The sequence below is a fragment of the Haemaphysalis longicornis genome, unplaced genomic scaffold (genome assembly GCF_048455015.1).
Source record: "Haemaphysalis longicornis isolate Haplotype H1 unplaced genomic scaffold, Haemaphysalis longicornis Haplotype H1 scaffold_12, whole genome shotgun sequence".
Taxonomy (NCBI): domain Eukaryota; kingdom Metazoa; phylum Arthropoda; class Arachnida; order Ixodida; family Ixodidae; genus Haemaphysalis; species Haemaphysalis longicornis.
This window is the reverse complement of record NW_027526225.1, coordinates 55,725,098-55,745,454: the sequence shown is the minus strand read 5'-3', so window position 1 is coordinate 55,745,454 and position 20,357 is coordinate 55,725,098. Positions and strand designations below refer to the sequence as shown.

General features: G+C 46.5%; 1 protein-coding gene and 1 long non-coding RNA gene across 2 annotated transcripts; both read left to right on the top strand.

Annotated features, from left to right (window-relative positions):
- The first annotated feature begins 226 nt into the window (after positions 1–226).
- On the top strand, positions 227–1,166 carry LOC144162678 (uncharacterized). The gene is made up of 3 exons (XR_013320742.1): positions 227–743; positions 845–915; positions 1,024–1,166. It is a non-coding gene; the product is annotated as an uncharacterized LOC144162678 (long non-coding RNA).
- A 1,637-nt stretch (positions 1,167–2,803) lies between these two features.
- On the top strand, positions 2,804–19,428 carry Mrps35 (mitochondrial ribosomal protein S35). Its single transcript, XM_077693310.1, has 8 exons — positions 2,804–3,027; positions 3,745–3,821; positions 6,002–6,227; positions 7,362–7,501; positions 10,064–10,173; positions 11,447–11,516; positions 17,168–17,293; positions 19,018–19,428. The coding sequence occupies exons 1-8, from the start codon at positions 2,889–2,891 to the stop codon at positions 19,237–19,239; spliced, it is 1,110 nt and encodes a 369-aa protein (XP_077549436.1). The 5' UTR covers positions 2,804–2,888; the 3' UTR covers positions 19,240–19,428.
- Positions 19,429–20,357: the final 929 nt, after the last annotated feature.

The window sequence follows — 20,357 nt, the reverse complement described above, 5'->3', positions numbered from 1 at the left end:
ATTGGCCGACCAATTGGTCCAATTTGCCACCCAATGGGTCCAAATGGAATCCCAATGGGTCCAAATGGAAACCCAATTGGTCCAATTGGACCTATTGGAGCGATCCGAAATGGGCCCATTGGGCCCATTGGCTCGATTAGGATGGCCAGTTGGACCAATTGGACCCATTGGCTCCAACTATAAAGTTAATACTACTGACTGCTCCAACATGATGACCCCATCGGGGAGCCATTTTGGATAGTATCTGGATAGTATTCAATTACGACATCAATTGGATGAAATTTAATTCTCTCTCTCACTCTTAATTTGAAACCTTCAGAAATGTTCAGAACTTCAACCTTTACAAATGTATATTTATGAGGCAATTAATTTTGATATTACAATCAGCAATTCAAGATAAAGTCCTTAAAAAAACATAACAAACAAACACTAATGAAAACTTTCCGACACGAGTAGCAAAATTGTTTTGAAATAAAACCCCGATCCGATCCAATCCAATCGAATCCAATCCATAGACGGACAGTGAACAAGTTGTATTCAACGTGGTGTTGGCGGTGTAGGTTGTAGGCGTGTTGGCCGGTTGCACACGCAGTCTTCTCTGACTGCATTGGAAATGTAGGGTGGTCTGCAAGAGTGTGAGAAGTGGCGACGATGATGTCGCACACCCATAGCAGTGTGCTTCAAGATGCATCTTTACGCTGAACGCCGCTAAGCCTCGCACCGAAGGAAGCGTGTCTCTTTATGTGAGTATACTGTTTATATGTGAGTTTTCCTTACCATTTTCACTCCTCATAGCGTGAGCGGTGTTATTAAGAATTAATTTGTCTGCCTAAATATATTTCAGGGCTGTTCATGTTACGATTGACGACATCGCCGCGCAACGCAGTTCGCCATGCACGGGACGTTGTTGAAGAGGTGAGCTCACGCCACGCAACATTTCAGTGCCTTGTTGTTTTAATGCGCGAAACTGCGGTTTATTGTAAAGTTAACCCATTGTTCGCTTTTGCCACTCACTTTGTGAAGGTCCAGCCAGCCTGCGGCGAGCGGAGCGCGGCATGGACAATGGCCTGTGAAAAATTGCTTAAACGACGAACTGTCTGCATGCTGTGTATACAAACAGAGCAATAAAGATATTCATTCATTCCAAGAGTTCTTGTATTTGTGATACAGGTAACCAGCGCACTGCAGCGGCAGCTCAGATGGAGTGGCTGCGGCAGTGGGATGAACCAACTAAAAGTGCAACCAGTTGGCGGCTAATGGGAAGACCTATTGGCGTTCCAATGGGTCGGCCAATAGGTCGCCTAATTGGACGGCCAATGGGTCGCCCAATTGGCCGGCCAATGGGTACGCCAATGGGTGCCTAAAACATTATTGGCCGACCAATTGGTCGACCAATTGGGCGACCAATTGGTCGACCTATTGGAACGCCAATAGGTCGGCCAATAGTTTTTTTCGGCTGGGTTAAAGCTCCTGGATCAGCTCGCTAAAGTTGGCACGCAGTGGTTGGTACCCACTGAACACAAAACGTCTTAGAGATGTCTACCATGGACTTGCGAGGTCTTAGACATCTTGCGCTATAAAAGTTACCTATAAGACGTCTATTTTTGTATGTCTCAAAGATGTCTTAAGAGAGATAGCTACAGGACACCTGTGCAAGATCTCCGACGCGTCTTGAGCTCCGTGAGATGTTGATAAGTCATCTGTGCTAAGATGTCTAGAAGACATATGAACCTCAACGTGTACAAGACGTTTGTCCTAGCTGGCTGATGTTGTAAGCTTCTTAAGACACCTACAAAGCGTCTACCATGAGATGTCTACAGTACGTTTTGTGTAGACAGCTGAAAGATATCACTAATAGATGTGTCAGATGTTCAGCTATTGAACACGTCTACATGACGTTGATTGCAAGACAGCTAAGAGATGGCATTTTAAAAATGTTTTGAAGACATTTTCAATGACGCGATATCGTCTAGCTGTACTGCAATCATTGTCATGCACACGTCTTTTCTAGCTTAGAATCGAAGACACCTACTAATAATGTCTTCTGGCTATCTACGCAAGATGTCGTATAGAAGTTTGGTAGCTGCCCTAATGTGCAGATCAAGATGTCTTGGACAGCTGCACAAGATAAGTTTGAGACTTCTACAAGACGTGCTTGCTTTCACTGGGGTAATCTAAGAGGTCTGAGTGCAGCCCAGTGCGCCGACATACATTTAAAAGATTGTGCCGATGCGTCCGGCGTATCGCTAAGAAATTTTGTGGGTACGTCCGACGTACCACAGCAAAAATTAAAAGGAGTGTCGCCAACCAGTACAAACATATCATTAAATGCTGCGCTCATGCGCATATTTTCGGATCAGCCGAGGTACAGTTTTGAGAGGAGAGGGGAAGGGCGCTTGTCTAGGGTACCATCTTGCAGAGCTACCAAAAAGTCTGGCAGCCGATTTGCCCACCGCGTCAAGCTGGCACATGCGCGGAGAAAACGACGCAAGACGCTCCTTGGGCAAGTAACACGAATAATTCTTCTTTCCCTCCCTGTAGCAGGCCAAACACGAGGCCTCTCAAACTCCGAAAGAGTCGTCTGCTGGACGGTTGGACCAGTTGGACGTGTATTCCTTTCACTTGCGTGCGAACTAGAAATAAAAATTGTCGGCACGCGTCGTGCGAACTAAAAATAAAAATTGTTCCCACGGGACGTGCGAATAGGGACACCCCCGTCCCTATTGGTGGTTACGACAGCAGCGCCACCGCAAGCGGCCGCCGTTGTCGACAGCGGTGCTCGGTGCCGCGCCTACCCCTATTCTAGTTCACTATACTTTCAGTAAGCTCGTGTGCTCCGCGTGCGGGGACATCGGTTAGCACGCTGTCGGCTGCAGCATAGCCTCCCTATGGCTGCAGTTACAATGCTTCACGATGTGCGGTATTGCTTTGGGAGGATCTCTACTGCGTCGAACACCTTAATGTATCGGAAAATGTCGTTCGTATCTACAGGTGACAAATCGGACACGGCAACCGTGGACGATGGTGGTGAGTGAGACCTGTGTAGACTACGTTATCCGCGATCCTCGTAGTTACATAAGAATGATTGTTACGTAAATTATACAAATTCTGAGACATGAAGATTTTCATTTTTGACGAAAGGTTGCTGTCAGAAAGTTCACCGCACACAAACTTTGCCAATGGAATCATGCGCACACTTTCACAGGTCGACTGTACGTTTTGCGTGCTTCAGGATGCTCTCAACTTGGCAGGCAGATATTGCCTCTGCCGACTACACCGAATCATTAATCGTATGCCATGGTTGCAACTAAAAGATTTCAGTTTTATGGCCTTTAGTTCCCGCTGCGCAGCTTGATCCGAGCCATTTGAGCACAAGGTAGCGTATACACTTGACGCGGGAAAGAATGCGGTTTTGAGCATGGTGACCACTAAAACGGTTTTGTTTTCCCACAGTGACCACAACAGTTTCAGGTATGGCCTTTCAAGTTCTGAATGCTACTCCCTTTGTTAAACGCGCCATACTCAAGTATCGAAAGACGGCAAATTCGACCTGAGTATCGAAGGATCGGCAAATATTCGACGTTTTTGTTCCACCGCTTCATGAGCTCCTGTTTCGGTGGCTGCTTACTGTGATGAAGGATATTGCAATTGCCAGTGTACATCTCTAGGTGGTGGTGTACTTGGCTGGCTTACCGCGTTTATCGAGACTTTTTTTTTTCTTTTTTTTAATCCTTTAACATCCAGACGGCAAGTTTCGGACCCTGGAGCTCTACAAGTCGAAGGAAGTGAAGAAACAGAAGAGAGCGGAAATCAAATTCGACGTGAGCACTTACTCTTCTGTCCTCCTTTTCTAGTTTAATTGTGAGAAAATTGATTACCTGGACAAAGAACGGTCATAAAAAAGTGTTTTCTGTGCTTTCTCAAACGTGTAAGGAAACCAAGTACCACTTTTTAAGCTATAAAGTTGGCACTTTGTCGACAACAGCTGTCTGGCTCAAAACAAAAGGATGGTTTTGGTATCTCCTGCCCTGTCCAAGATATCTCAATGGTATCTCCATCTCTTAATAATACAACCATGCTGGCAAAAAAAAAGAAGGTAACATAGTTCAAAATTTCATTGCGTGCACCACTTTAATTCCGTACACTTGTCAGCAATAGGGACCGGGCGGCCGTTGCATGTCACCACCGTTGCTTCAGTGACCAGCTCCACCTGTGCTGAACCACTCGTCAGTGGAATGGCAGTGGCGGTCAGTGCGGTGTACTTGTGCATGGCTTTCTGTCATTCTGCTGCGGTGTGGCTTGCAAAGCCTAGACAATCACAAGGACTTTCTTCAGTAAATCTTGAGAGTAGAGGCGACCTTTACGAGGTATGCCATGTGTATGATGTATCCATGTCCTGTGTGCGCAACTCCATCTTCCCGGCCAGCTCCTTAAGTTCCTCCTCAGTAGGCCGTCTGGTCCTCCTGACATGCGGCAACCCCTGTTTCCTACTTTTCCTCCCAAACATGAGGCGAGGCCGGTTATGGTCACTGCCCATGTTACCGCCACCACTCTCATCAATGATCATGGTGTTCAATACAGCATATAGACCTTCCGACATTAGGCAATAGTTGATACATGAGCTGTGGTCGCGCATCACCAAAGTAACTGCTTCCTGACACTTGCCCGGGAGATTCACAATAACCAGTTTATTCCTGTCCACTACTCCCAACAGTAGACGGCCATTAGCATCAGTCCGACCATCGAACTCCTCCACATACGAATTGAAGTCGCCAACCATCAATATGTCAAATGACCGGCCCACGTCCTGGATGTCCGCACCAATGCAGTCACAAAAGGCATCGTTGCTACCCACTGGTGTCCCCGACCACCAGTGTACAACAGCCTGGGTCTCCTGCAACAGGCGCTGGTTGCCAGATTTGGCTGTCACTATCCACACTGGCTGACTTTTGTTCTATTCGGTTATACATAGATTTTTTTTCAATGATTTACATTTACTCTTATAATGATGAATGTATCGACAAGGCATTACACGGCTTGTGTTGAGGTATTTGGCTGAGAATGCTTACGCATTAAATGCACAGGTTGACATTAACACCCTGCCACATTTTTTAACGCCTTGGACATCCACACAGGTGATAAAATGGTGAGTGGAGGGGGGAGGGTTTGTAGTTTAGGCTATTGAGTGATTGAATTACTTTGACTCTCGGTACATAACCCCCCCCCTAAATGAGGCTCCACACTGTCACTCATGGAAACAAAAGGTGCAAAGCTTACAGTTACAGCAAAACAATCGTAAGCTGCCATGATGCTTCCACGGCCACACAGTAATTGAACTGGTACGTAAGTGTCTTTCTCTTCAAAGCCCACGTATCCAGGTATACCATGCCGTTAATGCTGGTGTGGAAACCGTAGTGATTGAAGCCAGTGGAAATAATTTAAACTGTAGGAATGAATATTAATATTTTATTTGTATTCAAATCCAGTGGAACCAGGCGCACAGCGCTGCAAAAAGCACCCATATCAATGAGGCCCATACCCAACATTAGAAGTGTCCGACAAGTTTGCATAGCCATTAGCGCATCTAAGAACCCAACAAACCTGTCTGGACTTTGTTTCACTCCACCTATCCGCTCACAACACCACCTAAACATTAAAAGCACCCAAGAAAACACAACAGAAACAGCGGAAGGTTGCTCAGTTCAATGTTCCAGCCCATTCCGGTAACGAGGGGAGCGCCGAGTGGTGAAGCCAGCCATCCAGCTGCCCGGTCCCGATACACTCGGCAATACTGAAATGTTCTAAAGCAGATTCATCAAATGAAAAAATGCAATAAATACAGCATAAACTAGTCCAGAGCAAGTTTCTGCGCAAACGCTGACCTTTTGCTTACGGGTAAAATAAAAATGAAAAAAAGGTGCAAATCTTTAGTTTCTGCAACCGCAGCATGCTTGCTGATGGGCGGTTAACTCTGTTCACTATCGCCCTACCCTCGAACCAGGTGTCCCAGCCCCGGTCGGAGCGCATGCCCGTGGATCAGGACTGGCCGAGCGTGTGGCCTACGGCACAGTCTTTCCGTCCCTCAGTGGTGCCTCTGCCCCTGAGGCAGGGCTACCGGCCCAAGGGGGCACCGCCGGGGAAGTATGCCAACCTCGAGCTCATGAAGGTGCCAAACTTCCTGCACCTGACGCCCGCTCACCTCGCCAAGCATGCCACGGTCCTCCGGCGTGAGTACAGCCGACCTGAGCCAATCCAGGGCCGATATTCGGCCACACTGTGTAGTTTCGCACAGCGGGTGGACCTTTCATGACCTGCCAGAACCAGTTGATGAAAATCGCATTTCCCACTAAGCAAGCCACTCAAATCAAAGACTTGAGCTTATCTGGGGGAATGTTGGGCATTCCTTTTTCCTTGGACATCCCGCCGATTTTGCACAAATGCTGCTGAGCACGAGGACGCGGGTTTGATTCCCAGCCGCCGCGGCCGCTTATCTGATGGAGATGAGAAGCAAAAATGCCCGTGTGTACGAGATTTTGGCGCACGTTAAAGATCCCCAGGCGGTCAAAATCAAACCCGAGTGTTAAACCCTTCAATCAATCGATTTCTCACAGAGGTGGTAGATAATTTGAACATGCTGGTGAGAGCGATGGTTTATTTACACCAAGATTCTTACCTTGATGAATATCTCTTCAGAAAAGCTTTGTACAGTCCTCTTGTTGAGTTGCGGAATTACCAATCAGAAGTTTCTGGCCACAAAAGTAGTTCGTGATGGCTCTCATCTCCATAGAACCTTGCTAAAACAATCTCTTAAAAAGGGCATTATTACACTCAAAACAAATTTTGGTCTGTTTCAACACTGACAGTGCAGGGGAGGTTCACAGAGAACTCAAGAAGGTTTGTGGAATTACACATGAAAGTAACATGGTGTGTTGTGATGCTGCCTTGCTAGTTGGCTTCAAAAGGTGACCCTCTCACGTTTTTTAACTGTGTTCTCAGTCAGAGCTTGCTCTACTCAGACCCATGGTTGTAGTTTCTCTGCCTCTCTCTTAGCAGGTTGCACACTACTTTCCATGTTGCTACACCTTTGGCCAGAAAATCTTGGAAATTTTCAGGGTACGATGCTTACATTGAATTTAAAGGATTGCAACGTTGAAAGGCCATAGCTGCAGCTGTTTAAAGTCTTGTACAGGCGAAGCTGTGCTCATGTACAGCATTAGGAGATACGCCTAATGAATCACTGCTTTTGTACCTCTGCGAAGCGGAAGTTCCTTCTAATGGCTCACAAAAGGGGCTGTATTAGACGGCTTGCCACGTGTTTCTCGCCGTATTGGTGATGTGTATAAGCCTCGTATACATTGCAGCATTCTGTACCCCCTGGCCGGCTGGTCTGGAGACAGACGAAAAGTGCGAGAAGCATTTTCCCGTGGAGGTGATTGATAGCGACTACTGCCATGCGGGCCCTTCCATCAGGGATCCACGCTCCAGAATCATCACTCTCAAGGTACTACTTCGCCACACTGTTTTTGTACTCCTGCTCACGCTGTGAGGGATGCCGGCATGAGAACCTGGCTGGGAGACACGCAGTGAGGCGTTCCTTGAAAAGCGGAGCAAACGATAAATGATGGAAGCATGGTCCAGTGACTCCGTAAGAGTGGAGGTTGGAGCGTCTTAAATGACACTCCGAGGTTTTTTTCTCGTCATGTGGGTTTAAAGGGACATGGAAGACAACCGGCAGGTTTAGTTCAGACAAAAGTTTAACTGCCCCGTAGCCGTCTGCGTGTTTATTCGGCAGCGAAAGGTGCTTTAGTTGCTGAGAAATTACCAATTGAAAGACACGTTTCTTTCTCTCATTTCTGTCGCACCATTTCATTACGTTTATCAGGATGCAAACAGAAACAGAGCGTTGTGGTCTAGCAGCAAAACTAAAACCTACCAAGCGAAGCATCGGGGCTGCAGGAGTCACAATGGCTATGCTGAACCTGCAATAACCATCGCAACCGAATGCCGACACGGCTTGAATTATTCACATACATCTACAATTGTTTATGACTTATGAAAGTTAGTGAGCAAAGAAAGATTTTACATGTTTCTTTGTGAGCATGTGTGCGTGCTTCTCGTTCTGTTGTTCATCACATGACTCTTGGGAGATCCGGTCAGCCCCTGCTTACGTCATCTCTGCTGGGCAACTGATAGCCTCATTTTTTTTATTATTTGCGCTATTATTTTCAAAGTACTGCCCCAGAGACTGGTATGTTCATTTTCTGCAGATGCCAATCTATCTATTTAGAGAAGCTTCGGGTTTTGTCTCCAGTGTCCCTTTAAGGATGTTGGCTGCGACGACACACTCTCAAATTCCACATGGCAGCAGTCAGCAGGTAGCGAAGACGTTTATTCAATAAATATCGTGCCACAACAAATGGAAGGTAAACAGAAGCCACGAAGTAGCTAAACAAAGACTGGGATAGCACCGAACTGCATCACAAATTGCTGTGACATCATTGTTGCATGTGTGTGGTCATCCGCAGAGGGCGCCCTGTATTTTCTCTTTCCCTCGGCTTTAAAAATAAGCTCCCTGTAAACAGTGAAATAAGAGATTACATGAGTTAAGCTGCACAATGCAGAATAAAGTACAGATAAATGACGAATTCATGTCCTCTTAGGGGCGCAAATACTAGCCTGAACAAATACCACTGGACTCGTTGCACGAACCTGTAAATAGCTGTCATCAGTGCAAGCACAGACTAGTTAATAACAAGTGCTATTCAGGAGCCCACTCAGTTAAATGTTTTTTTGTTTATTTATAAGTACCGTAAAAACCCGCGTATAATACGGACCCGCGTATAATACGAGGTGTAATTTGGGGACAGCAAAATCAGAAAAAAAGTTTTCATCCGCATATAATAAGAGGTAAAGAGCACAGAAAACATTTATTTGCACTGCAGTTACCCTTCAGTCATTGTCAGTTTTCGCTGGCACTGTCTCCCGACGTCCGTTCAGTCATCGTCAGGTTCGCTGCCGCTGTCTCCTGAAGTCGCCTTGTTGGAAATGTCTTCCCACAGAAAGTGGTCCTCAGTGCCATCAAGGGTGTTCGAGATGCCGCATTTCTTAAAAGAGCGACTGACGAGCTCCTCTGGGATGCTGGCGTACGTACGCATCCGCGATCCAGCCACAAAGCACCGCTGGAGAAGCCCGCATCAGCCATCCGGTAGCTGTCACTTGCGGGTCTCCTGACCTCATCCCCTCTTGGTAGCAGGACCTGATGCAGTCTTTGAAAGGCTTATAGATGCAAACGTCTAGCGGTTGCAGCTGGGATGTCATTCCTCCTGGAATGACAATGAGTTCAATGAGGCCAGGTGGCAGCGAAAGGCGTCCAACACGACCACTGACGGGAACCCCTAACAGTGCTCCAGGCCGCCGACACCACACAGACTTTATCCAGTCAAGCACCAGTTGCTTTCTCCACCCGCGAATGCTGCCTTCGGTGACGCCGAACTGCCGTCCTGCGGCGCAATTCCTGATGGTCTCGGCACATAAAATAACTTTTCTTTTAATTGCTGCTGAATACTGCCTTCGTGCACCCGACATCGTGATAGACTTGCGGTGAACGTGCCGATCCTTCGCGTGGTCGAAACAATCAAAATGGCGCCGGCTGAGAGAAGCAGCAGCCAGCTAACGCCACCGCAAGATGGACCACCCTCCGCTGAAACCGAAACCGAACGTGCAAATTTTCATCTGAAAACTTTGGGATCCACATATAATACGAGGCACAAATTTTACATAGTAAAATTTGGAAAAAAACGTCGTATTATACGCGGGTTTTTATGGTAGTACTGGCTATTACTGAAACAAATTGAAACCAAGCAACAAGCTCAATTTAAGATCACAGCAGAGTGGCTGTAGAGTGTAGCTTATGTGCTGCGCATTTAAATAACTATTCTAGACTCCCCCACTTACCGAAAGGGATGCCCATGGTTGCCAGTACAAAGACCATCTGCAGTTCAGCCTTTTTCCTGGTGATTTGGGTTGGACTCAAACCGAGAAATTGTTTCATTCTGTCGCGCAGGTGAAGTTGTCAGACTTGGAGCTTGACTACCATGCGAGAGACAAGCTTCTTCGTTTGGCCGGCGACCGCTACGACCCTGCCACAGACGTCCTGACTATTGTCACCGATAGGTAAACCATGCCAGTACTTCCCGATGTGCCTACGGTTGCCACCTGCCTGGTTTTCGACCGGCCCGACCGGTATTTGAGACGGTGGGCCGGTTGTCAGTTTGTACTTCAAACCGGATGTCATTGGCCAGTTTCTTTTGGCCATTGCGCTGTTGTTACTATTTTTGTATGTGTTTTATAAGCATCAATTCAGCAGCTATACGACGATAAATATGGGACGACAAGCTGCGCAAAGACACGCGAGCAGAGAAAATATGCGGGCGAGTGCACTCCCTCAGATGGCGGGTCACCACGGGGAGAAACAACACAATGAAATGCTGCCGCCGCAGCCAGGTGGTGGCATAGTATTGCGAGTATTGCACAGTATTGCGCATGTATACGTACATGAATATGAAATACATCAAGTCATATGCATTGCATGCTTTTTAACGTTTGTTTGATGGATTGAGGCACAAAGAAGAGCTTTTAATTCATTTTTCACTGCAGCACATTCAGAACAATAATGAAAATCTCAGTCACTTTTAGTACAAATTTTATGTTGATTTATCTCTGGGAAAGCACTGCAATAAATTGCATTGCATGTAAAAAAAAAACATGGTGTCTTTTTCTCAACATAAACACCCCCCCTCCCCCCCCCGGAAGGTCTCTTTTTTGCTGGGAAAGGGGGCAACCCTAGATATGCATATTTGTGCTACATAGTGAAGAGAGAGTGAGAGAGAATTTTAATTCATATCAATTTTTTATCAAGTTGAACGAAGCTCATTAGCAGCAGGTGTTAAAGAGCAAGTTACCCTTTCTAACTTGTTATAGCCTACATCTTTCTTTATTGAGTTGTTATTTTTTTTGCCTGCTCTATTTCTTTTTTTCCGCGCTAACCTTTTCCTCTGCTCAAAATAAATGTAAAATGTTTCATGTCGGCTTTGCGTTCTGTCCGTCTGCAAAGTCTTTCTGTGGCCGAGTGTTTCAGTCATAGGCCAGTCCGTGCGCAATCATAATTGGCACCAGTGCAAGTAGAAACTTTTTAAACTAGACTTTTTCGCATTTTCGTTTGCTGGGATGTTTGTTATTGTCGCCATCAACCTCGTGAATGTCACCATTTTTTTTTTACATTGTCTTTGAATTCAGCCGTCAAAATTTTCATCAGCTTCCTGAAGTGTCATCATGTGTTTAATCTGTCTTCACCGTTTGTATCAGAGGTGCACGGCAATCAAGGGCCACTTTTGTTTTTTTATCATTCACCTGTTCATCTGTTCACCTTTCCTGTGCCGCACCCTAGGTGCCCTAGGAAGAAGCAGAACTACGACTATGCCCACTACCTACTCACCGCTGTCTACCACGAGTCCTGGGTAAGTGAACCCTTGAGGGAGGACGTTTTTTAAGCAAAAGCTTTCTTGATACCAAGGCATTAGACTGGGCTAGTTGGTACATGTTTGATTGGATGAAATGGCTATTGGATTGGATTGGTTGGCTACTCACGCATGTGCAATGCTGTTGCCGGCGTGTATGTCTAAGCGTTCGAGTGCCTTGTTTGTTCAGTTGTTAGTGCCAGCTCGTCCCTTCGTTTTCTTCTTACTGTCTCCTGTGTTTACCGCTGGTTTTTCATCCAATCAAAGCTTTCTTGGTTAGACCGATGCCATCCTGTAAAAAAACTAATGCATTTCCTCATCGACCGCTTGGTCCACCGCAAAGCTCTGATAAGATCTCTAGACACATTGCTCGCGTGTGAAACCGGGCTTTCAATGGGTCAAAATGATTACTTGAAAATCGCGAAGAAGGAACGCATCTAGATAAGACAATACACGCATCAATTATGAAGAAGGAGTACAATGCATACCTTTATCTCATGAACCATGTACAGTGTAGACCGCTTATAACATATGTCACGGGAGCCACAAAAATCCGCACCATAAGTAGTACCGCACTACAGTCTAGTCCACTTATAACAATGTCCAAGTGGCAAGGAAATCCCACCGTTATAAGCGATAATTGTTATAAGCGGGTTGTGAAATAAAAAGGCGGAACAGAGCTCAAACATTTTATTCGCATGCCAGCAAGGTGGTACTACTACTAATTTTCGGAAAAGAAGCCACAGTCGGTCACCTTTGTTTGCCACGTGTGAAGCTAGAGCAAATATTTTCCAAGAGCATCTACAGGTGCTTCACCTAGCTGAGGTATATGTCCTTGGTGGAAACCAAGTCCCCGAGGGACTGGGTCACGCATTGGGCCTCCTACGAAGACACTACTTGAGTAGGCTGCGCCACTGCGTCATTAGAGTCGTCACTGTTGCAATTTTGGTGCACAATATCACCGGATTCAATCGTTATATCCGATATCGTGGCACTGGAGCATTGTAATAAGCAGTTTACTTTACCATAGAAAGAATACAAAAGTTGATGGTGCCATAGCTGTTCATCGTTATATCCGATATAGTGTTATAAATGGTATCGTTATAAGTGGACTCGACTGTATAACCGAAACATGCACGAATCCAACCACATCACAACCTACCCCTCAAGTCATCCTATATTTATCATCACTCAAACGCACAGCACTTAAAAACAAAGGCACAGTGTTTATTCCATTTTTTTTCTTTCACATCAACCGCTGCTGCAGGTTCTTACACATTGCAAGCGCGGTCTTACAAACAGTGAGCACGGCTTTAACTTCCATGGTGTTTGTGTTTTGAAAGACCATGGCTGAGTTTTTAGCGTCTATGAACACATGCTGCAGGACAATGTGATGAGAACGCCAGTGGGATTTTTTTTTTTACCCCACTTTGTGTACACGATCGATGCCGAACGTGGCTGCTTATCAGCGCAACGTACTGAAATCTTTGGCTTCGCGTGGCTCGCTATCTGCCGATGTTCGTAATGGGAACGGGCGGTGGCTTATCTGCACAACGTTCTAAAGCGTGAACCGCATGGAGTGATTTCTTCTCACGAAAACGTGTAGTGCATGCTGAAGGCGCGGCGACGCCGGCGTGGATACAACTGGGCAACATGGCGTCGGCACTGGCCGTGAAGTGGTGCAGCCTTGCAGGCAGCTCCAGCGACCGCTTCTAACCGATAATTGAAATGCCGCACGAGGCACAAGCGAAGGTGCTCATGCAAAAAAAGAGCTGATAATCCGGGGAAAAAGTGGAATATAAAAATCCACGTTGCTTGTGAAAGTGCCCATCAAAAAATACCGCAATGGTATAGGGCTAGTGCGCTGCTACTTGAGCGGCACAGGCAGCGCCTCCTGGCAGCCGCGGCGGCATATTTTGCGCGTACGGGGCCGGCGTGGTCAGCCGCCCCCAGCGGCGGAGGTATCACAGAACGGCGCCTTTACGGGCGAAAAATAAGCAATTCTCCCTACTTTTATGTTTGCCGATGGCTCAACAGTTACAAAAACAAGTATGGAACATCGCCAAAGAATAAATTAGGTTGGTTTTTATGCGAGTGTTATTAAGGAAAGCGCAGGCTGAGCTCCGAGCAGCCATCTGATCACCTCAACGCTTGGTTCCAGCATTTCTTCGTCAACAGCGTCTGTGGGAGCATATGTTGGCTCTACATTTTTGTGGCTGCCCTCGTACGCAGGAACGTCAGCAAAACCACATTTTACATCACGAATTTGTGCGGGCACCTTTTTTGGGTGACGTGTACACTAATTTCGATGTTGGACAGTTTCAATAGCGCTCGTCGTGCTAACATATAAATAAGCGTTTTATTTGCTGCTGTGTGTCCTGCGTTGGACGCACAGATGCCTTATCCCACGCACGCGGCAGCTTCTTGGACAATTTCTTCCCGGCTGTCGTGGCTACTAATGTAAAATCGCCGTCGCCGTGTGTTAGCCCCAGCCGCGGCATACAGCCTTCCAGCAGCTTCCTCGAAACAAAAAAAAAAAAGAGAAGAAAAAAGCGTTTTGGGTTTGCCGACGAGCACAGAAACGAAGCAAGGGATTATGTACGTGAACTATCAACAAAATTTTTGCATTTCCGGGTTTTTTATAATTTTGTTTTATTAATCGTGTAAATGTTGTGATTAGGTAGACTTCTCGCTATAGCAAGTTCATTTTTATTCTTTTTTCCTGTATTTTTAACTTCACTCGACAAATGGCCTACAGTTACACTATTACGACGCGTTAACTTCGATCTCCCATTGTGCGTTATTGTGCAAATGCCAGGCATTACAGAGATTTGGCTCTGGGGTATTAGCAAAAAATGCTGATGGATTAAAATTTACATTCCATATTTTTTCCTTACTCCCAGCCGCACTTGCATTTTAAACTATTCATTTGAATCACACCATGTTCCGGGGCTATATAAAGGGCCCTATTTAGGTCTGAATTTCTGCGTTGAGGCCGAAGACATGGTTGCTGCCGTCTAGTCTTTTTTTTTTTTTCCGCAGGTCAAGTAGCCTTTATTTTTTAAGTATTTATCAGGGCCCCCTATTTATTCTAAGCCGCAGAACAGTTCACGCACGGCTCGCTTCGCGTAGTCACGCTGGCCCTGCGCACGGGATACGCGGGCAGGCGAAGCGCGGTACGCGCAAAAGATGCGGCGCGTGTCGACGGGGGGTGCCGCTGGTTCGAATTCAGTGGCGCCACCATACAAGCGCACGAGGCCTATTTTACTAAAACCGCAATACAGCACGCACGATCCGCTTGGCGCCGTCATGCTGGCCTCGCGCGGACGCGGCCGAGCCACAGAGAAAGCCTTGCGGAGCTGCGTTGCACGGAACGGCGGACAAGCAAAAAATGCGGCGCGGCGCCGGAGGGGGCGCCACCGGTTCCAATTCAGTGGCGCCTCCAAACGAGCGCACGAGGCCTATACCTAAACATCTCTAGCGCAGTCGGCCGGCTGCTCGGAATGCTTCGAATCTACCGCCATTAGGTGCATCTCCCTATTGGTGTAAGTCGTCAGGCTCCTCCCACTGTTACTCAAAGCAGCCGCTGCGAGCGTGGAATTGTCAACACGAGCGTGAAAAAAATGCACGCGCAACACCGACGTGCACGAATTATGTGCGAAAACGGGCGGTGCTGTTCACATGCTTAATAGAAACAACTTGCCGTGCGCGGACGGGGAGGGGGGGGGGCCATTATCTTCTGAGGAGGAGGAGTGGTTGAGAAGTGGTTGTTGGGGGTGGGGGAAGGGGAGATAGAGGCCGGTAACTGTCTGGCGTTTCGCCGACACCTCAATGGTGTGTCAAGTAAGGGTAGTTGTGGTTATCACGTACACGCTAACTAAAGGGTGCCTATTTTTTTTATTGTGTGTCGAAGTTAGAGGAGAGCAAAACGTGCGCGCTGCGTCGGATGGCCGACTTCATCGTTTTTTCTTTTGCTACCCTAAAACGATGCCGCAGCTGCGCTGGTCGATCAACAAACCCACCGAAAAACTGCACTATAAACGGTATTGTGCTTCAGCCAACCGCATTTTAAGTGGTATGCTTATGCATTGAGTTCTGTGGGAGGCAAACTGGTAGTCACAAAATGCCGCATTATATCCGGTCCAACACTATAAGCAGTTACGTTATAAATGGTCTACATAAATGGTCTGCCCTTACCATTGTCGAGGCACGTGCCGTGTTCGCGAATTCGTTCATTAATATAGGGTGGAACATGTGCGCCACTGCCGTTGCAGACCGGATCTGAAAAGCGTGTCCATAGTGGGGCGTGGTGCGACAAAGCAGGAGCGGGAGATTATAGAAGCCTTCTTGATATATAAACACGGTGAAACATGTGTCAGTGAACCCTCTGTGGTAATCACCAAAAAAGAAACAGCTTTTCTTAGCGGACTGCAACACATGTAAGATTGCGTTTCGTGCCTTGCTTGCCTCTTAGTTGCGTAGAGTGTAACTTTTCTGCACATGCAAAAGCTAAGGAAATTTGTATTTAGCAGCGGGAGTCCATTTACAATAAATCAGTTGTAAGTCCAGTGTCGTCCGTGTCTGTATTCCCTCCTTGTGTAGCATCCTAACATTCTCCCCTTGTGTAGCGTCTTAACACTGGTTCCCACTTCAAAGACTGTTCACCAACTGGCCCAGCTTTCCACCTCAGTCAGCTACAGAGATGTTGCGCATGCTGTTATCAATGCTCTCATATACTGATATGCGGCGCAGCATAAATGTTTTTCATTTCAAGGAACCCTGCAGCACTTACCATCAACTACTTGGAATTTCTTGGGGGGTATTGTCCAGCAATCTCCTGCCGCAAGGATTATGAAAATCCATTCACTATCACCGAAACTACGCACAATAAAATTGCGCATAATTGTTCCCTCTCATCTCGACCGCGGACAACCGGACGAAAGCTGCGCGCTCTCTCCCAGAAAAGGGGCGGCTCGTGGCGTTCTCTTGGGGGCCTTTCATATGTCACAGGCCTTTTCTCCGTAACGCAGAGGGGTCTATTTCCGGTCTGGTGCCACAAAAAAAGCAGGCATGGCTGCTCGCGAGCGCGCGCGCGCTCAGGCTAGTAAGGCATTTTTGAAGCAATAAGCGCTTTTTGTCGAGTGGTCTGGTTGAAAGGGAATATTGAGGTCGCCACTCAAAGTCCGCGCGCACTCAAAACACAAAAGAAGGCATAGAAGAGGTTGGTACCCAGTGCCGACGGCGGCGGATTGTCACAGGAAATGCAAGAAATAAGCCGCGAAGTTGACCAGCGGCAGCCAATAGGACAACTATGGCCTCAGTGACGTCATTTAGGCCATGTGAGGGTTGAAGAGAGCACGGTTGCTTTTTCCACGTCTTTCAGAGCGATTTGTGCGCTCACCGCTTCATGTGCGCGTGTAATTTTTGGCTCAGGTATGCCTGCCAGTGTAATCTAAATGTTGCGCAGGTTTACTTGCAGTGCTCAAGGAGTGTTGCAGGGTCCCTTTCAGGAAAATCAAATTTACGGCTATTTGTTGGTCGCTTGTGAAATTGAGCAGTGTTTCAGTGGCGTGTACATTTCTGTTTGGCTTGCGAGGCTGTGCGTGTGCTTGAAAATGGTACTTTAAAAAAAAAAAAAAAAAACATTCCAGAAAACCGAGCCGTGGGAAGCAGGCAAGGAAGAGTCCGACATGGAGTGCTTTTTCTGGGAAAAGAGCCGCTCGGAAGCCAATGTTGTCCAGTTCATGAAACGCATGCGGCAGTCACAGGCGGCCAAGGTGAGACATTCACATGTGGTGCAGTCATTAACAGCTTGCAAGGCATTTCGTGGCATATCTAGGCAGCTTGTCATTAACTTAACAATGCACCAAACAATAATAAAGGCACTTTGGATCCGGTTACACCTGGAAAAAAAAAAGAAAAAAGACACTGCTGATCTCTTCTATGATTTCACACTTTCTGAACAAGAAGTTCTTACTTCACGAAGCAAATACAAAAATTAAGCGTGCACCTTAAATGCTGGCAACTTTTCTTTTAATTTTGTGATCAGCAAAACAACTCGTGTTGCAAGTGATGGGGGAATGATTTTTGTTGTAAACATGTGCTGTTGGCTTAGAGGGGTGCAGGGTAAAATGTGGTTGCTGGAATAGGCGTCTTTTTGAAGGGTATAAATGAATGTAGCCCTTCTCAGATGACCTCTAAAATTCCGTGGGCCTGTGTGCTGCAGTCGCACGAAGGTTGGTACTATAGATGTTGACTATCATGGTTCTCTCGTGCCTTGCCAAATTCGAAACTGCGTGGTCAGCATAGTTAGTGAAACTGGTGTCACGTGACAGTGTGAAAGAGCAATCTTTTGCAATCAAATGGGGCTTCCCTATGTAACTGTTATAAAGAAAAACTCTGATCTACACAAAGCAGGTTCTGGTTAAATTGTGTCGAACAGGTTTGCAGTAGCGCTGACAGCTAGTCCCAAGAGCGCTATCCATCTTCAGGGCTCTGAATTAACGTCTGGTTTCCGGTTTCATTCATGAAAAGCAGATACAGTAGTGCGGGTTCGCTCCCGTGAAAACACCTTGTTTAAAGGAGCCATGAAGAGAAAACACAAGTTTGGTTCATTCAAAAGATTGCCTCGTTAGAATCATACTGACACCATTTTTAACGTAAACTTCGCTCAGATAAGCTACATAATTAGGGAAAAAGGGAATGGCCATGCGACCCACTACCTCATTTCCCGCAACAGAACCTATGATGTCATACCAGACAGCTCTGCAATCAGCGGAGGGCGGCAAAAGCAAACACAAATTAGGCAGAGCTTATAAGCTTGCCGAACAAGCTATTTGCGCTTAAATTTAGGGCACATTCTTTTGAAATTCCTAAGAATGGTGGGACAACAGTGGAAGTTACGAAAGCACACGTAAACATAGAAGTACCGATGCATTTGCTCCTGTTGGTACTGCGAGCACTATGCTTGGTTTAGCTGCACAAGACTACGGTGCTTTGGGGTTGTTTCAGACGACACTGGCCGATTGACGCAAGCGAGCACCATGTTCCACGAAACGATTGTCTCCATGAACAAAACAAGCCAGGTACAAATGCGTTCACAAACCAAAGGCAGAAAATGGCTTGCCGCGGTGTGGTGGCGCCATCTAGCTTCACTAACGGTAAACACGGCCCTGTGATGTCATTGCAGACGATGAAAACGCACGATTTAGCGGGAAAATCAAAATTTTAACTTAAATTAATTAATTTCTCAGTGAATAAAGCATCGTTTGCATTTGGACCAGCGCTGGGCGCACTATAAAAGATGAAATCTTTCGAATAACACAAACTTGTGTTTTGTCTTCATGGCTCCTTTAATTATGAAAAGCCAAAGATGGTGGGACATTCCCTGACATGACAGGTGACAGCAAAGGTATAAAAAGCCATCCTGAAGGCTCAGAACAGATTTCAGAGCTTAAGCTGAACAAGTGGGAGCCACTTACCACCCTCCACTACTTTGCAGGATGAAGACAGTCTTCCCCATGTGCAAAGTCTGCCGCCCGACTGCACAGACGATGACGTGAAGGCAGTGGCTGAGGTGAAGGACTACGGAGAGGCGGTGTGCGAAATCCACAACGAGGGAGAAAGCAACCAGTCCTGGGACAAGTACAAGCGTTCCGTCTGCTCACTTTTGGGCCTTAACCATTCTCGGCTCACTCCAGTGGCTGGTGAAGTGCACACATGAGGCTTCTCTTGTGGACCCAACAGCACGAAGGATGCTGCCACAAGTTATCCGGAGCACCGAACATTTGCGGCGCCAAAAGTGAAATGGCTGGCGTGCTGATTATATGCCGGTATTTACCAGTGTACGTCAAGTAATAGGTTGTCGCTATCAACAACAGATGTAGATTATTAAAATGTTCAAACCGAATAAGCGTGCAGTGTTTCATTTGGCTTTTGTTTCAACAGTGCATGCACAATTGACATTACTCTTTGGTGGAGTGACTAAGGCACTGCACTGCTGAGTGCTGCACTGCTGAGGCTGTGTTACTGATGGAGCTGAAGAACAAAAGCGTCCATTCATGTGAGATTTTGGCACACGTGTAAAAATTGAGGGACACTGAAGGGAACATTCAACTTTTCTTTATTTGAAAGGTTGGGAAGCCCACACCTGATAATTTTGCTTGACAAAAAAAAAGGTTGCTGCGATCACTGAGGAAATTTCAAATTACCGGCTTGCTGCGCCTATATATAATAGGGCAATGGCTCTGTTATACACTTGCCCAAAATGGTCAATTGATACGCTGACTCAACAGCGTCAGCTAGTGGGGAAGTTTGGAACTGCTGATCAAACCTAGTAAAACTAGCAGGGTGTTTCTCCCTGTAGGAACACTGCCACATAACAGCTTCAAGTGAAGAACCATGAGCTCACTTAAATGGCAGGTGCTTTTCGTTTGTAACTCTTTCAGTTGTTTTAAAAACAGTACCAGTTCGATTTGCAAGCCTGCAAAAACTATAGGGACCGGGCAGCTGTACCGGTGGCACCACCACTCGGCGCTCCCCTCGTTATACAATGAGCCGGTGCATTGGACTATGCAGCCTTCCGTTGTTTTTGCCGTGTTTGCTTTGGTGCTTTTAATGTTTAGGTGGTAGTGTGAGCGGATATGTCTGGTGAAACAAAGTTTAGACAGGTGTGCTGGGTTCTTAGATGCACTAATGGCTGCGTAAACTTGTACACTTTTAAAGTTGGGTATGGGCTACAATGACATGAGCTCTTTTTGCAGCAATCTACACTTGGCTACACCCAATTTGAGTACGAATAAAACTAATATTATTACTATTCATTTCTTAAATGCACTAACA

Bases quoted from the DNA above. Each gene is read 5' to 3' on its own strand.
- Mrps35 (XM_077693310.1), top strand. From the start codon at position 2,889: ATGGCTGCAGTTACAATGCTTCACGATGTGCGGTATTGCTTTGGGAGG. The intron at 11,517-17,167 runs GTAAGTGAACCC...AAAACATTCCAG, and splicing joins CTGTCTACCACGAGTCCTGG to AAAACCGAGCCGTGGGAAGC. The intron at 17,294-19,017 runs GTGAGACATTCA...ACTACTTTGCAG, and splicing joins GGCAGTCACAGGCGGCCAAG to GATGAAGACAGTCTTCCCCA.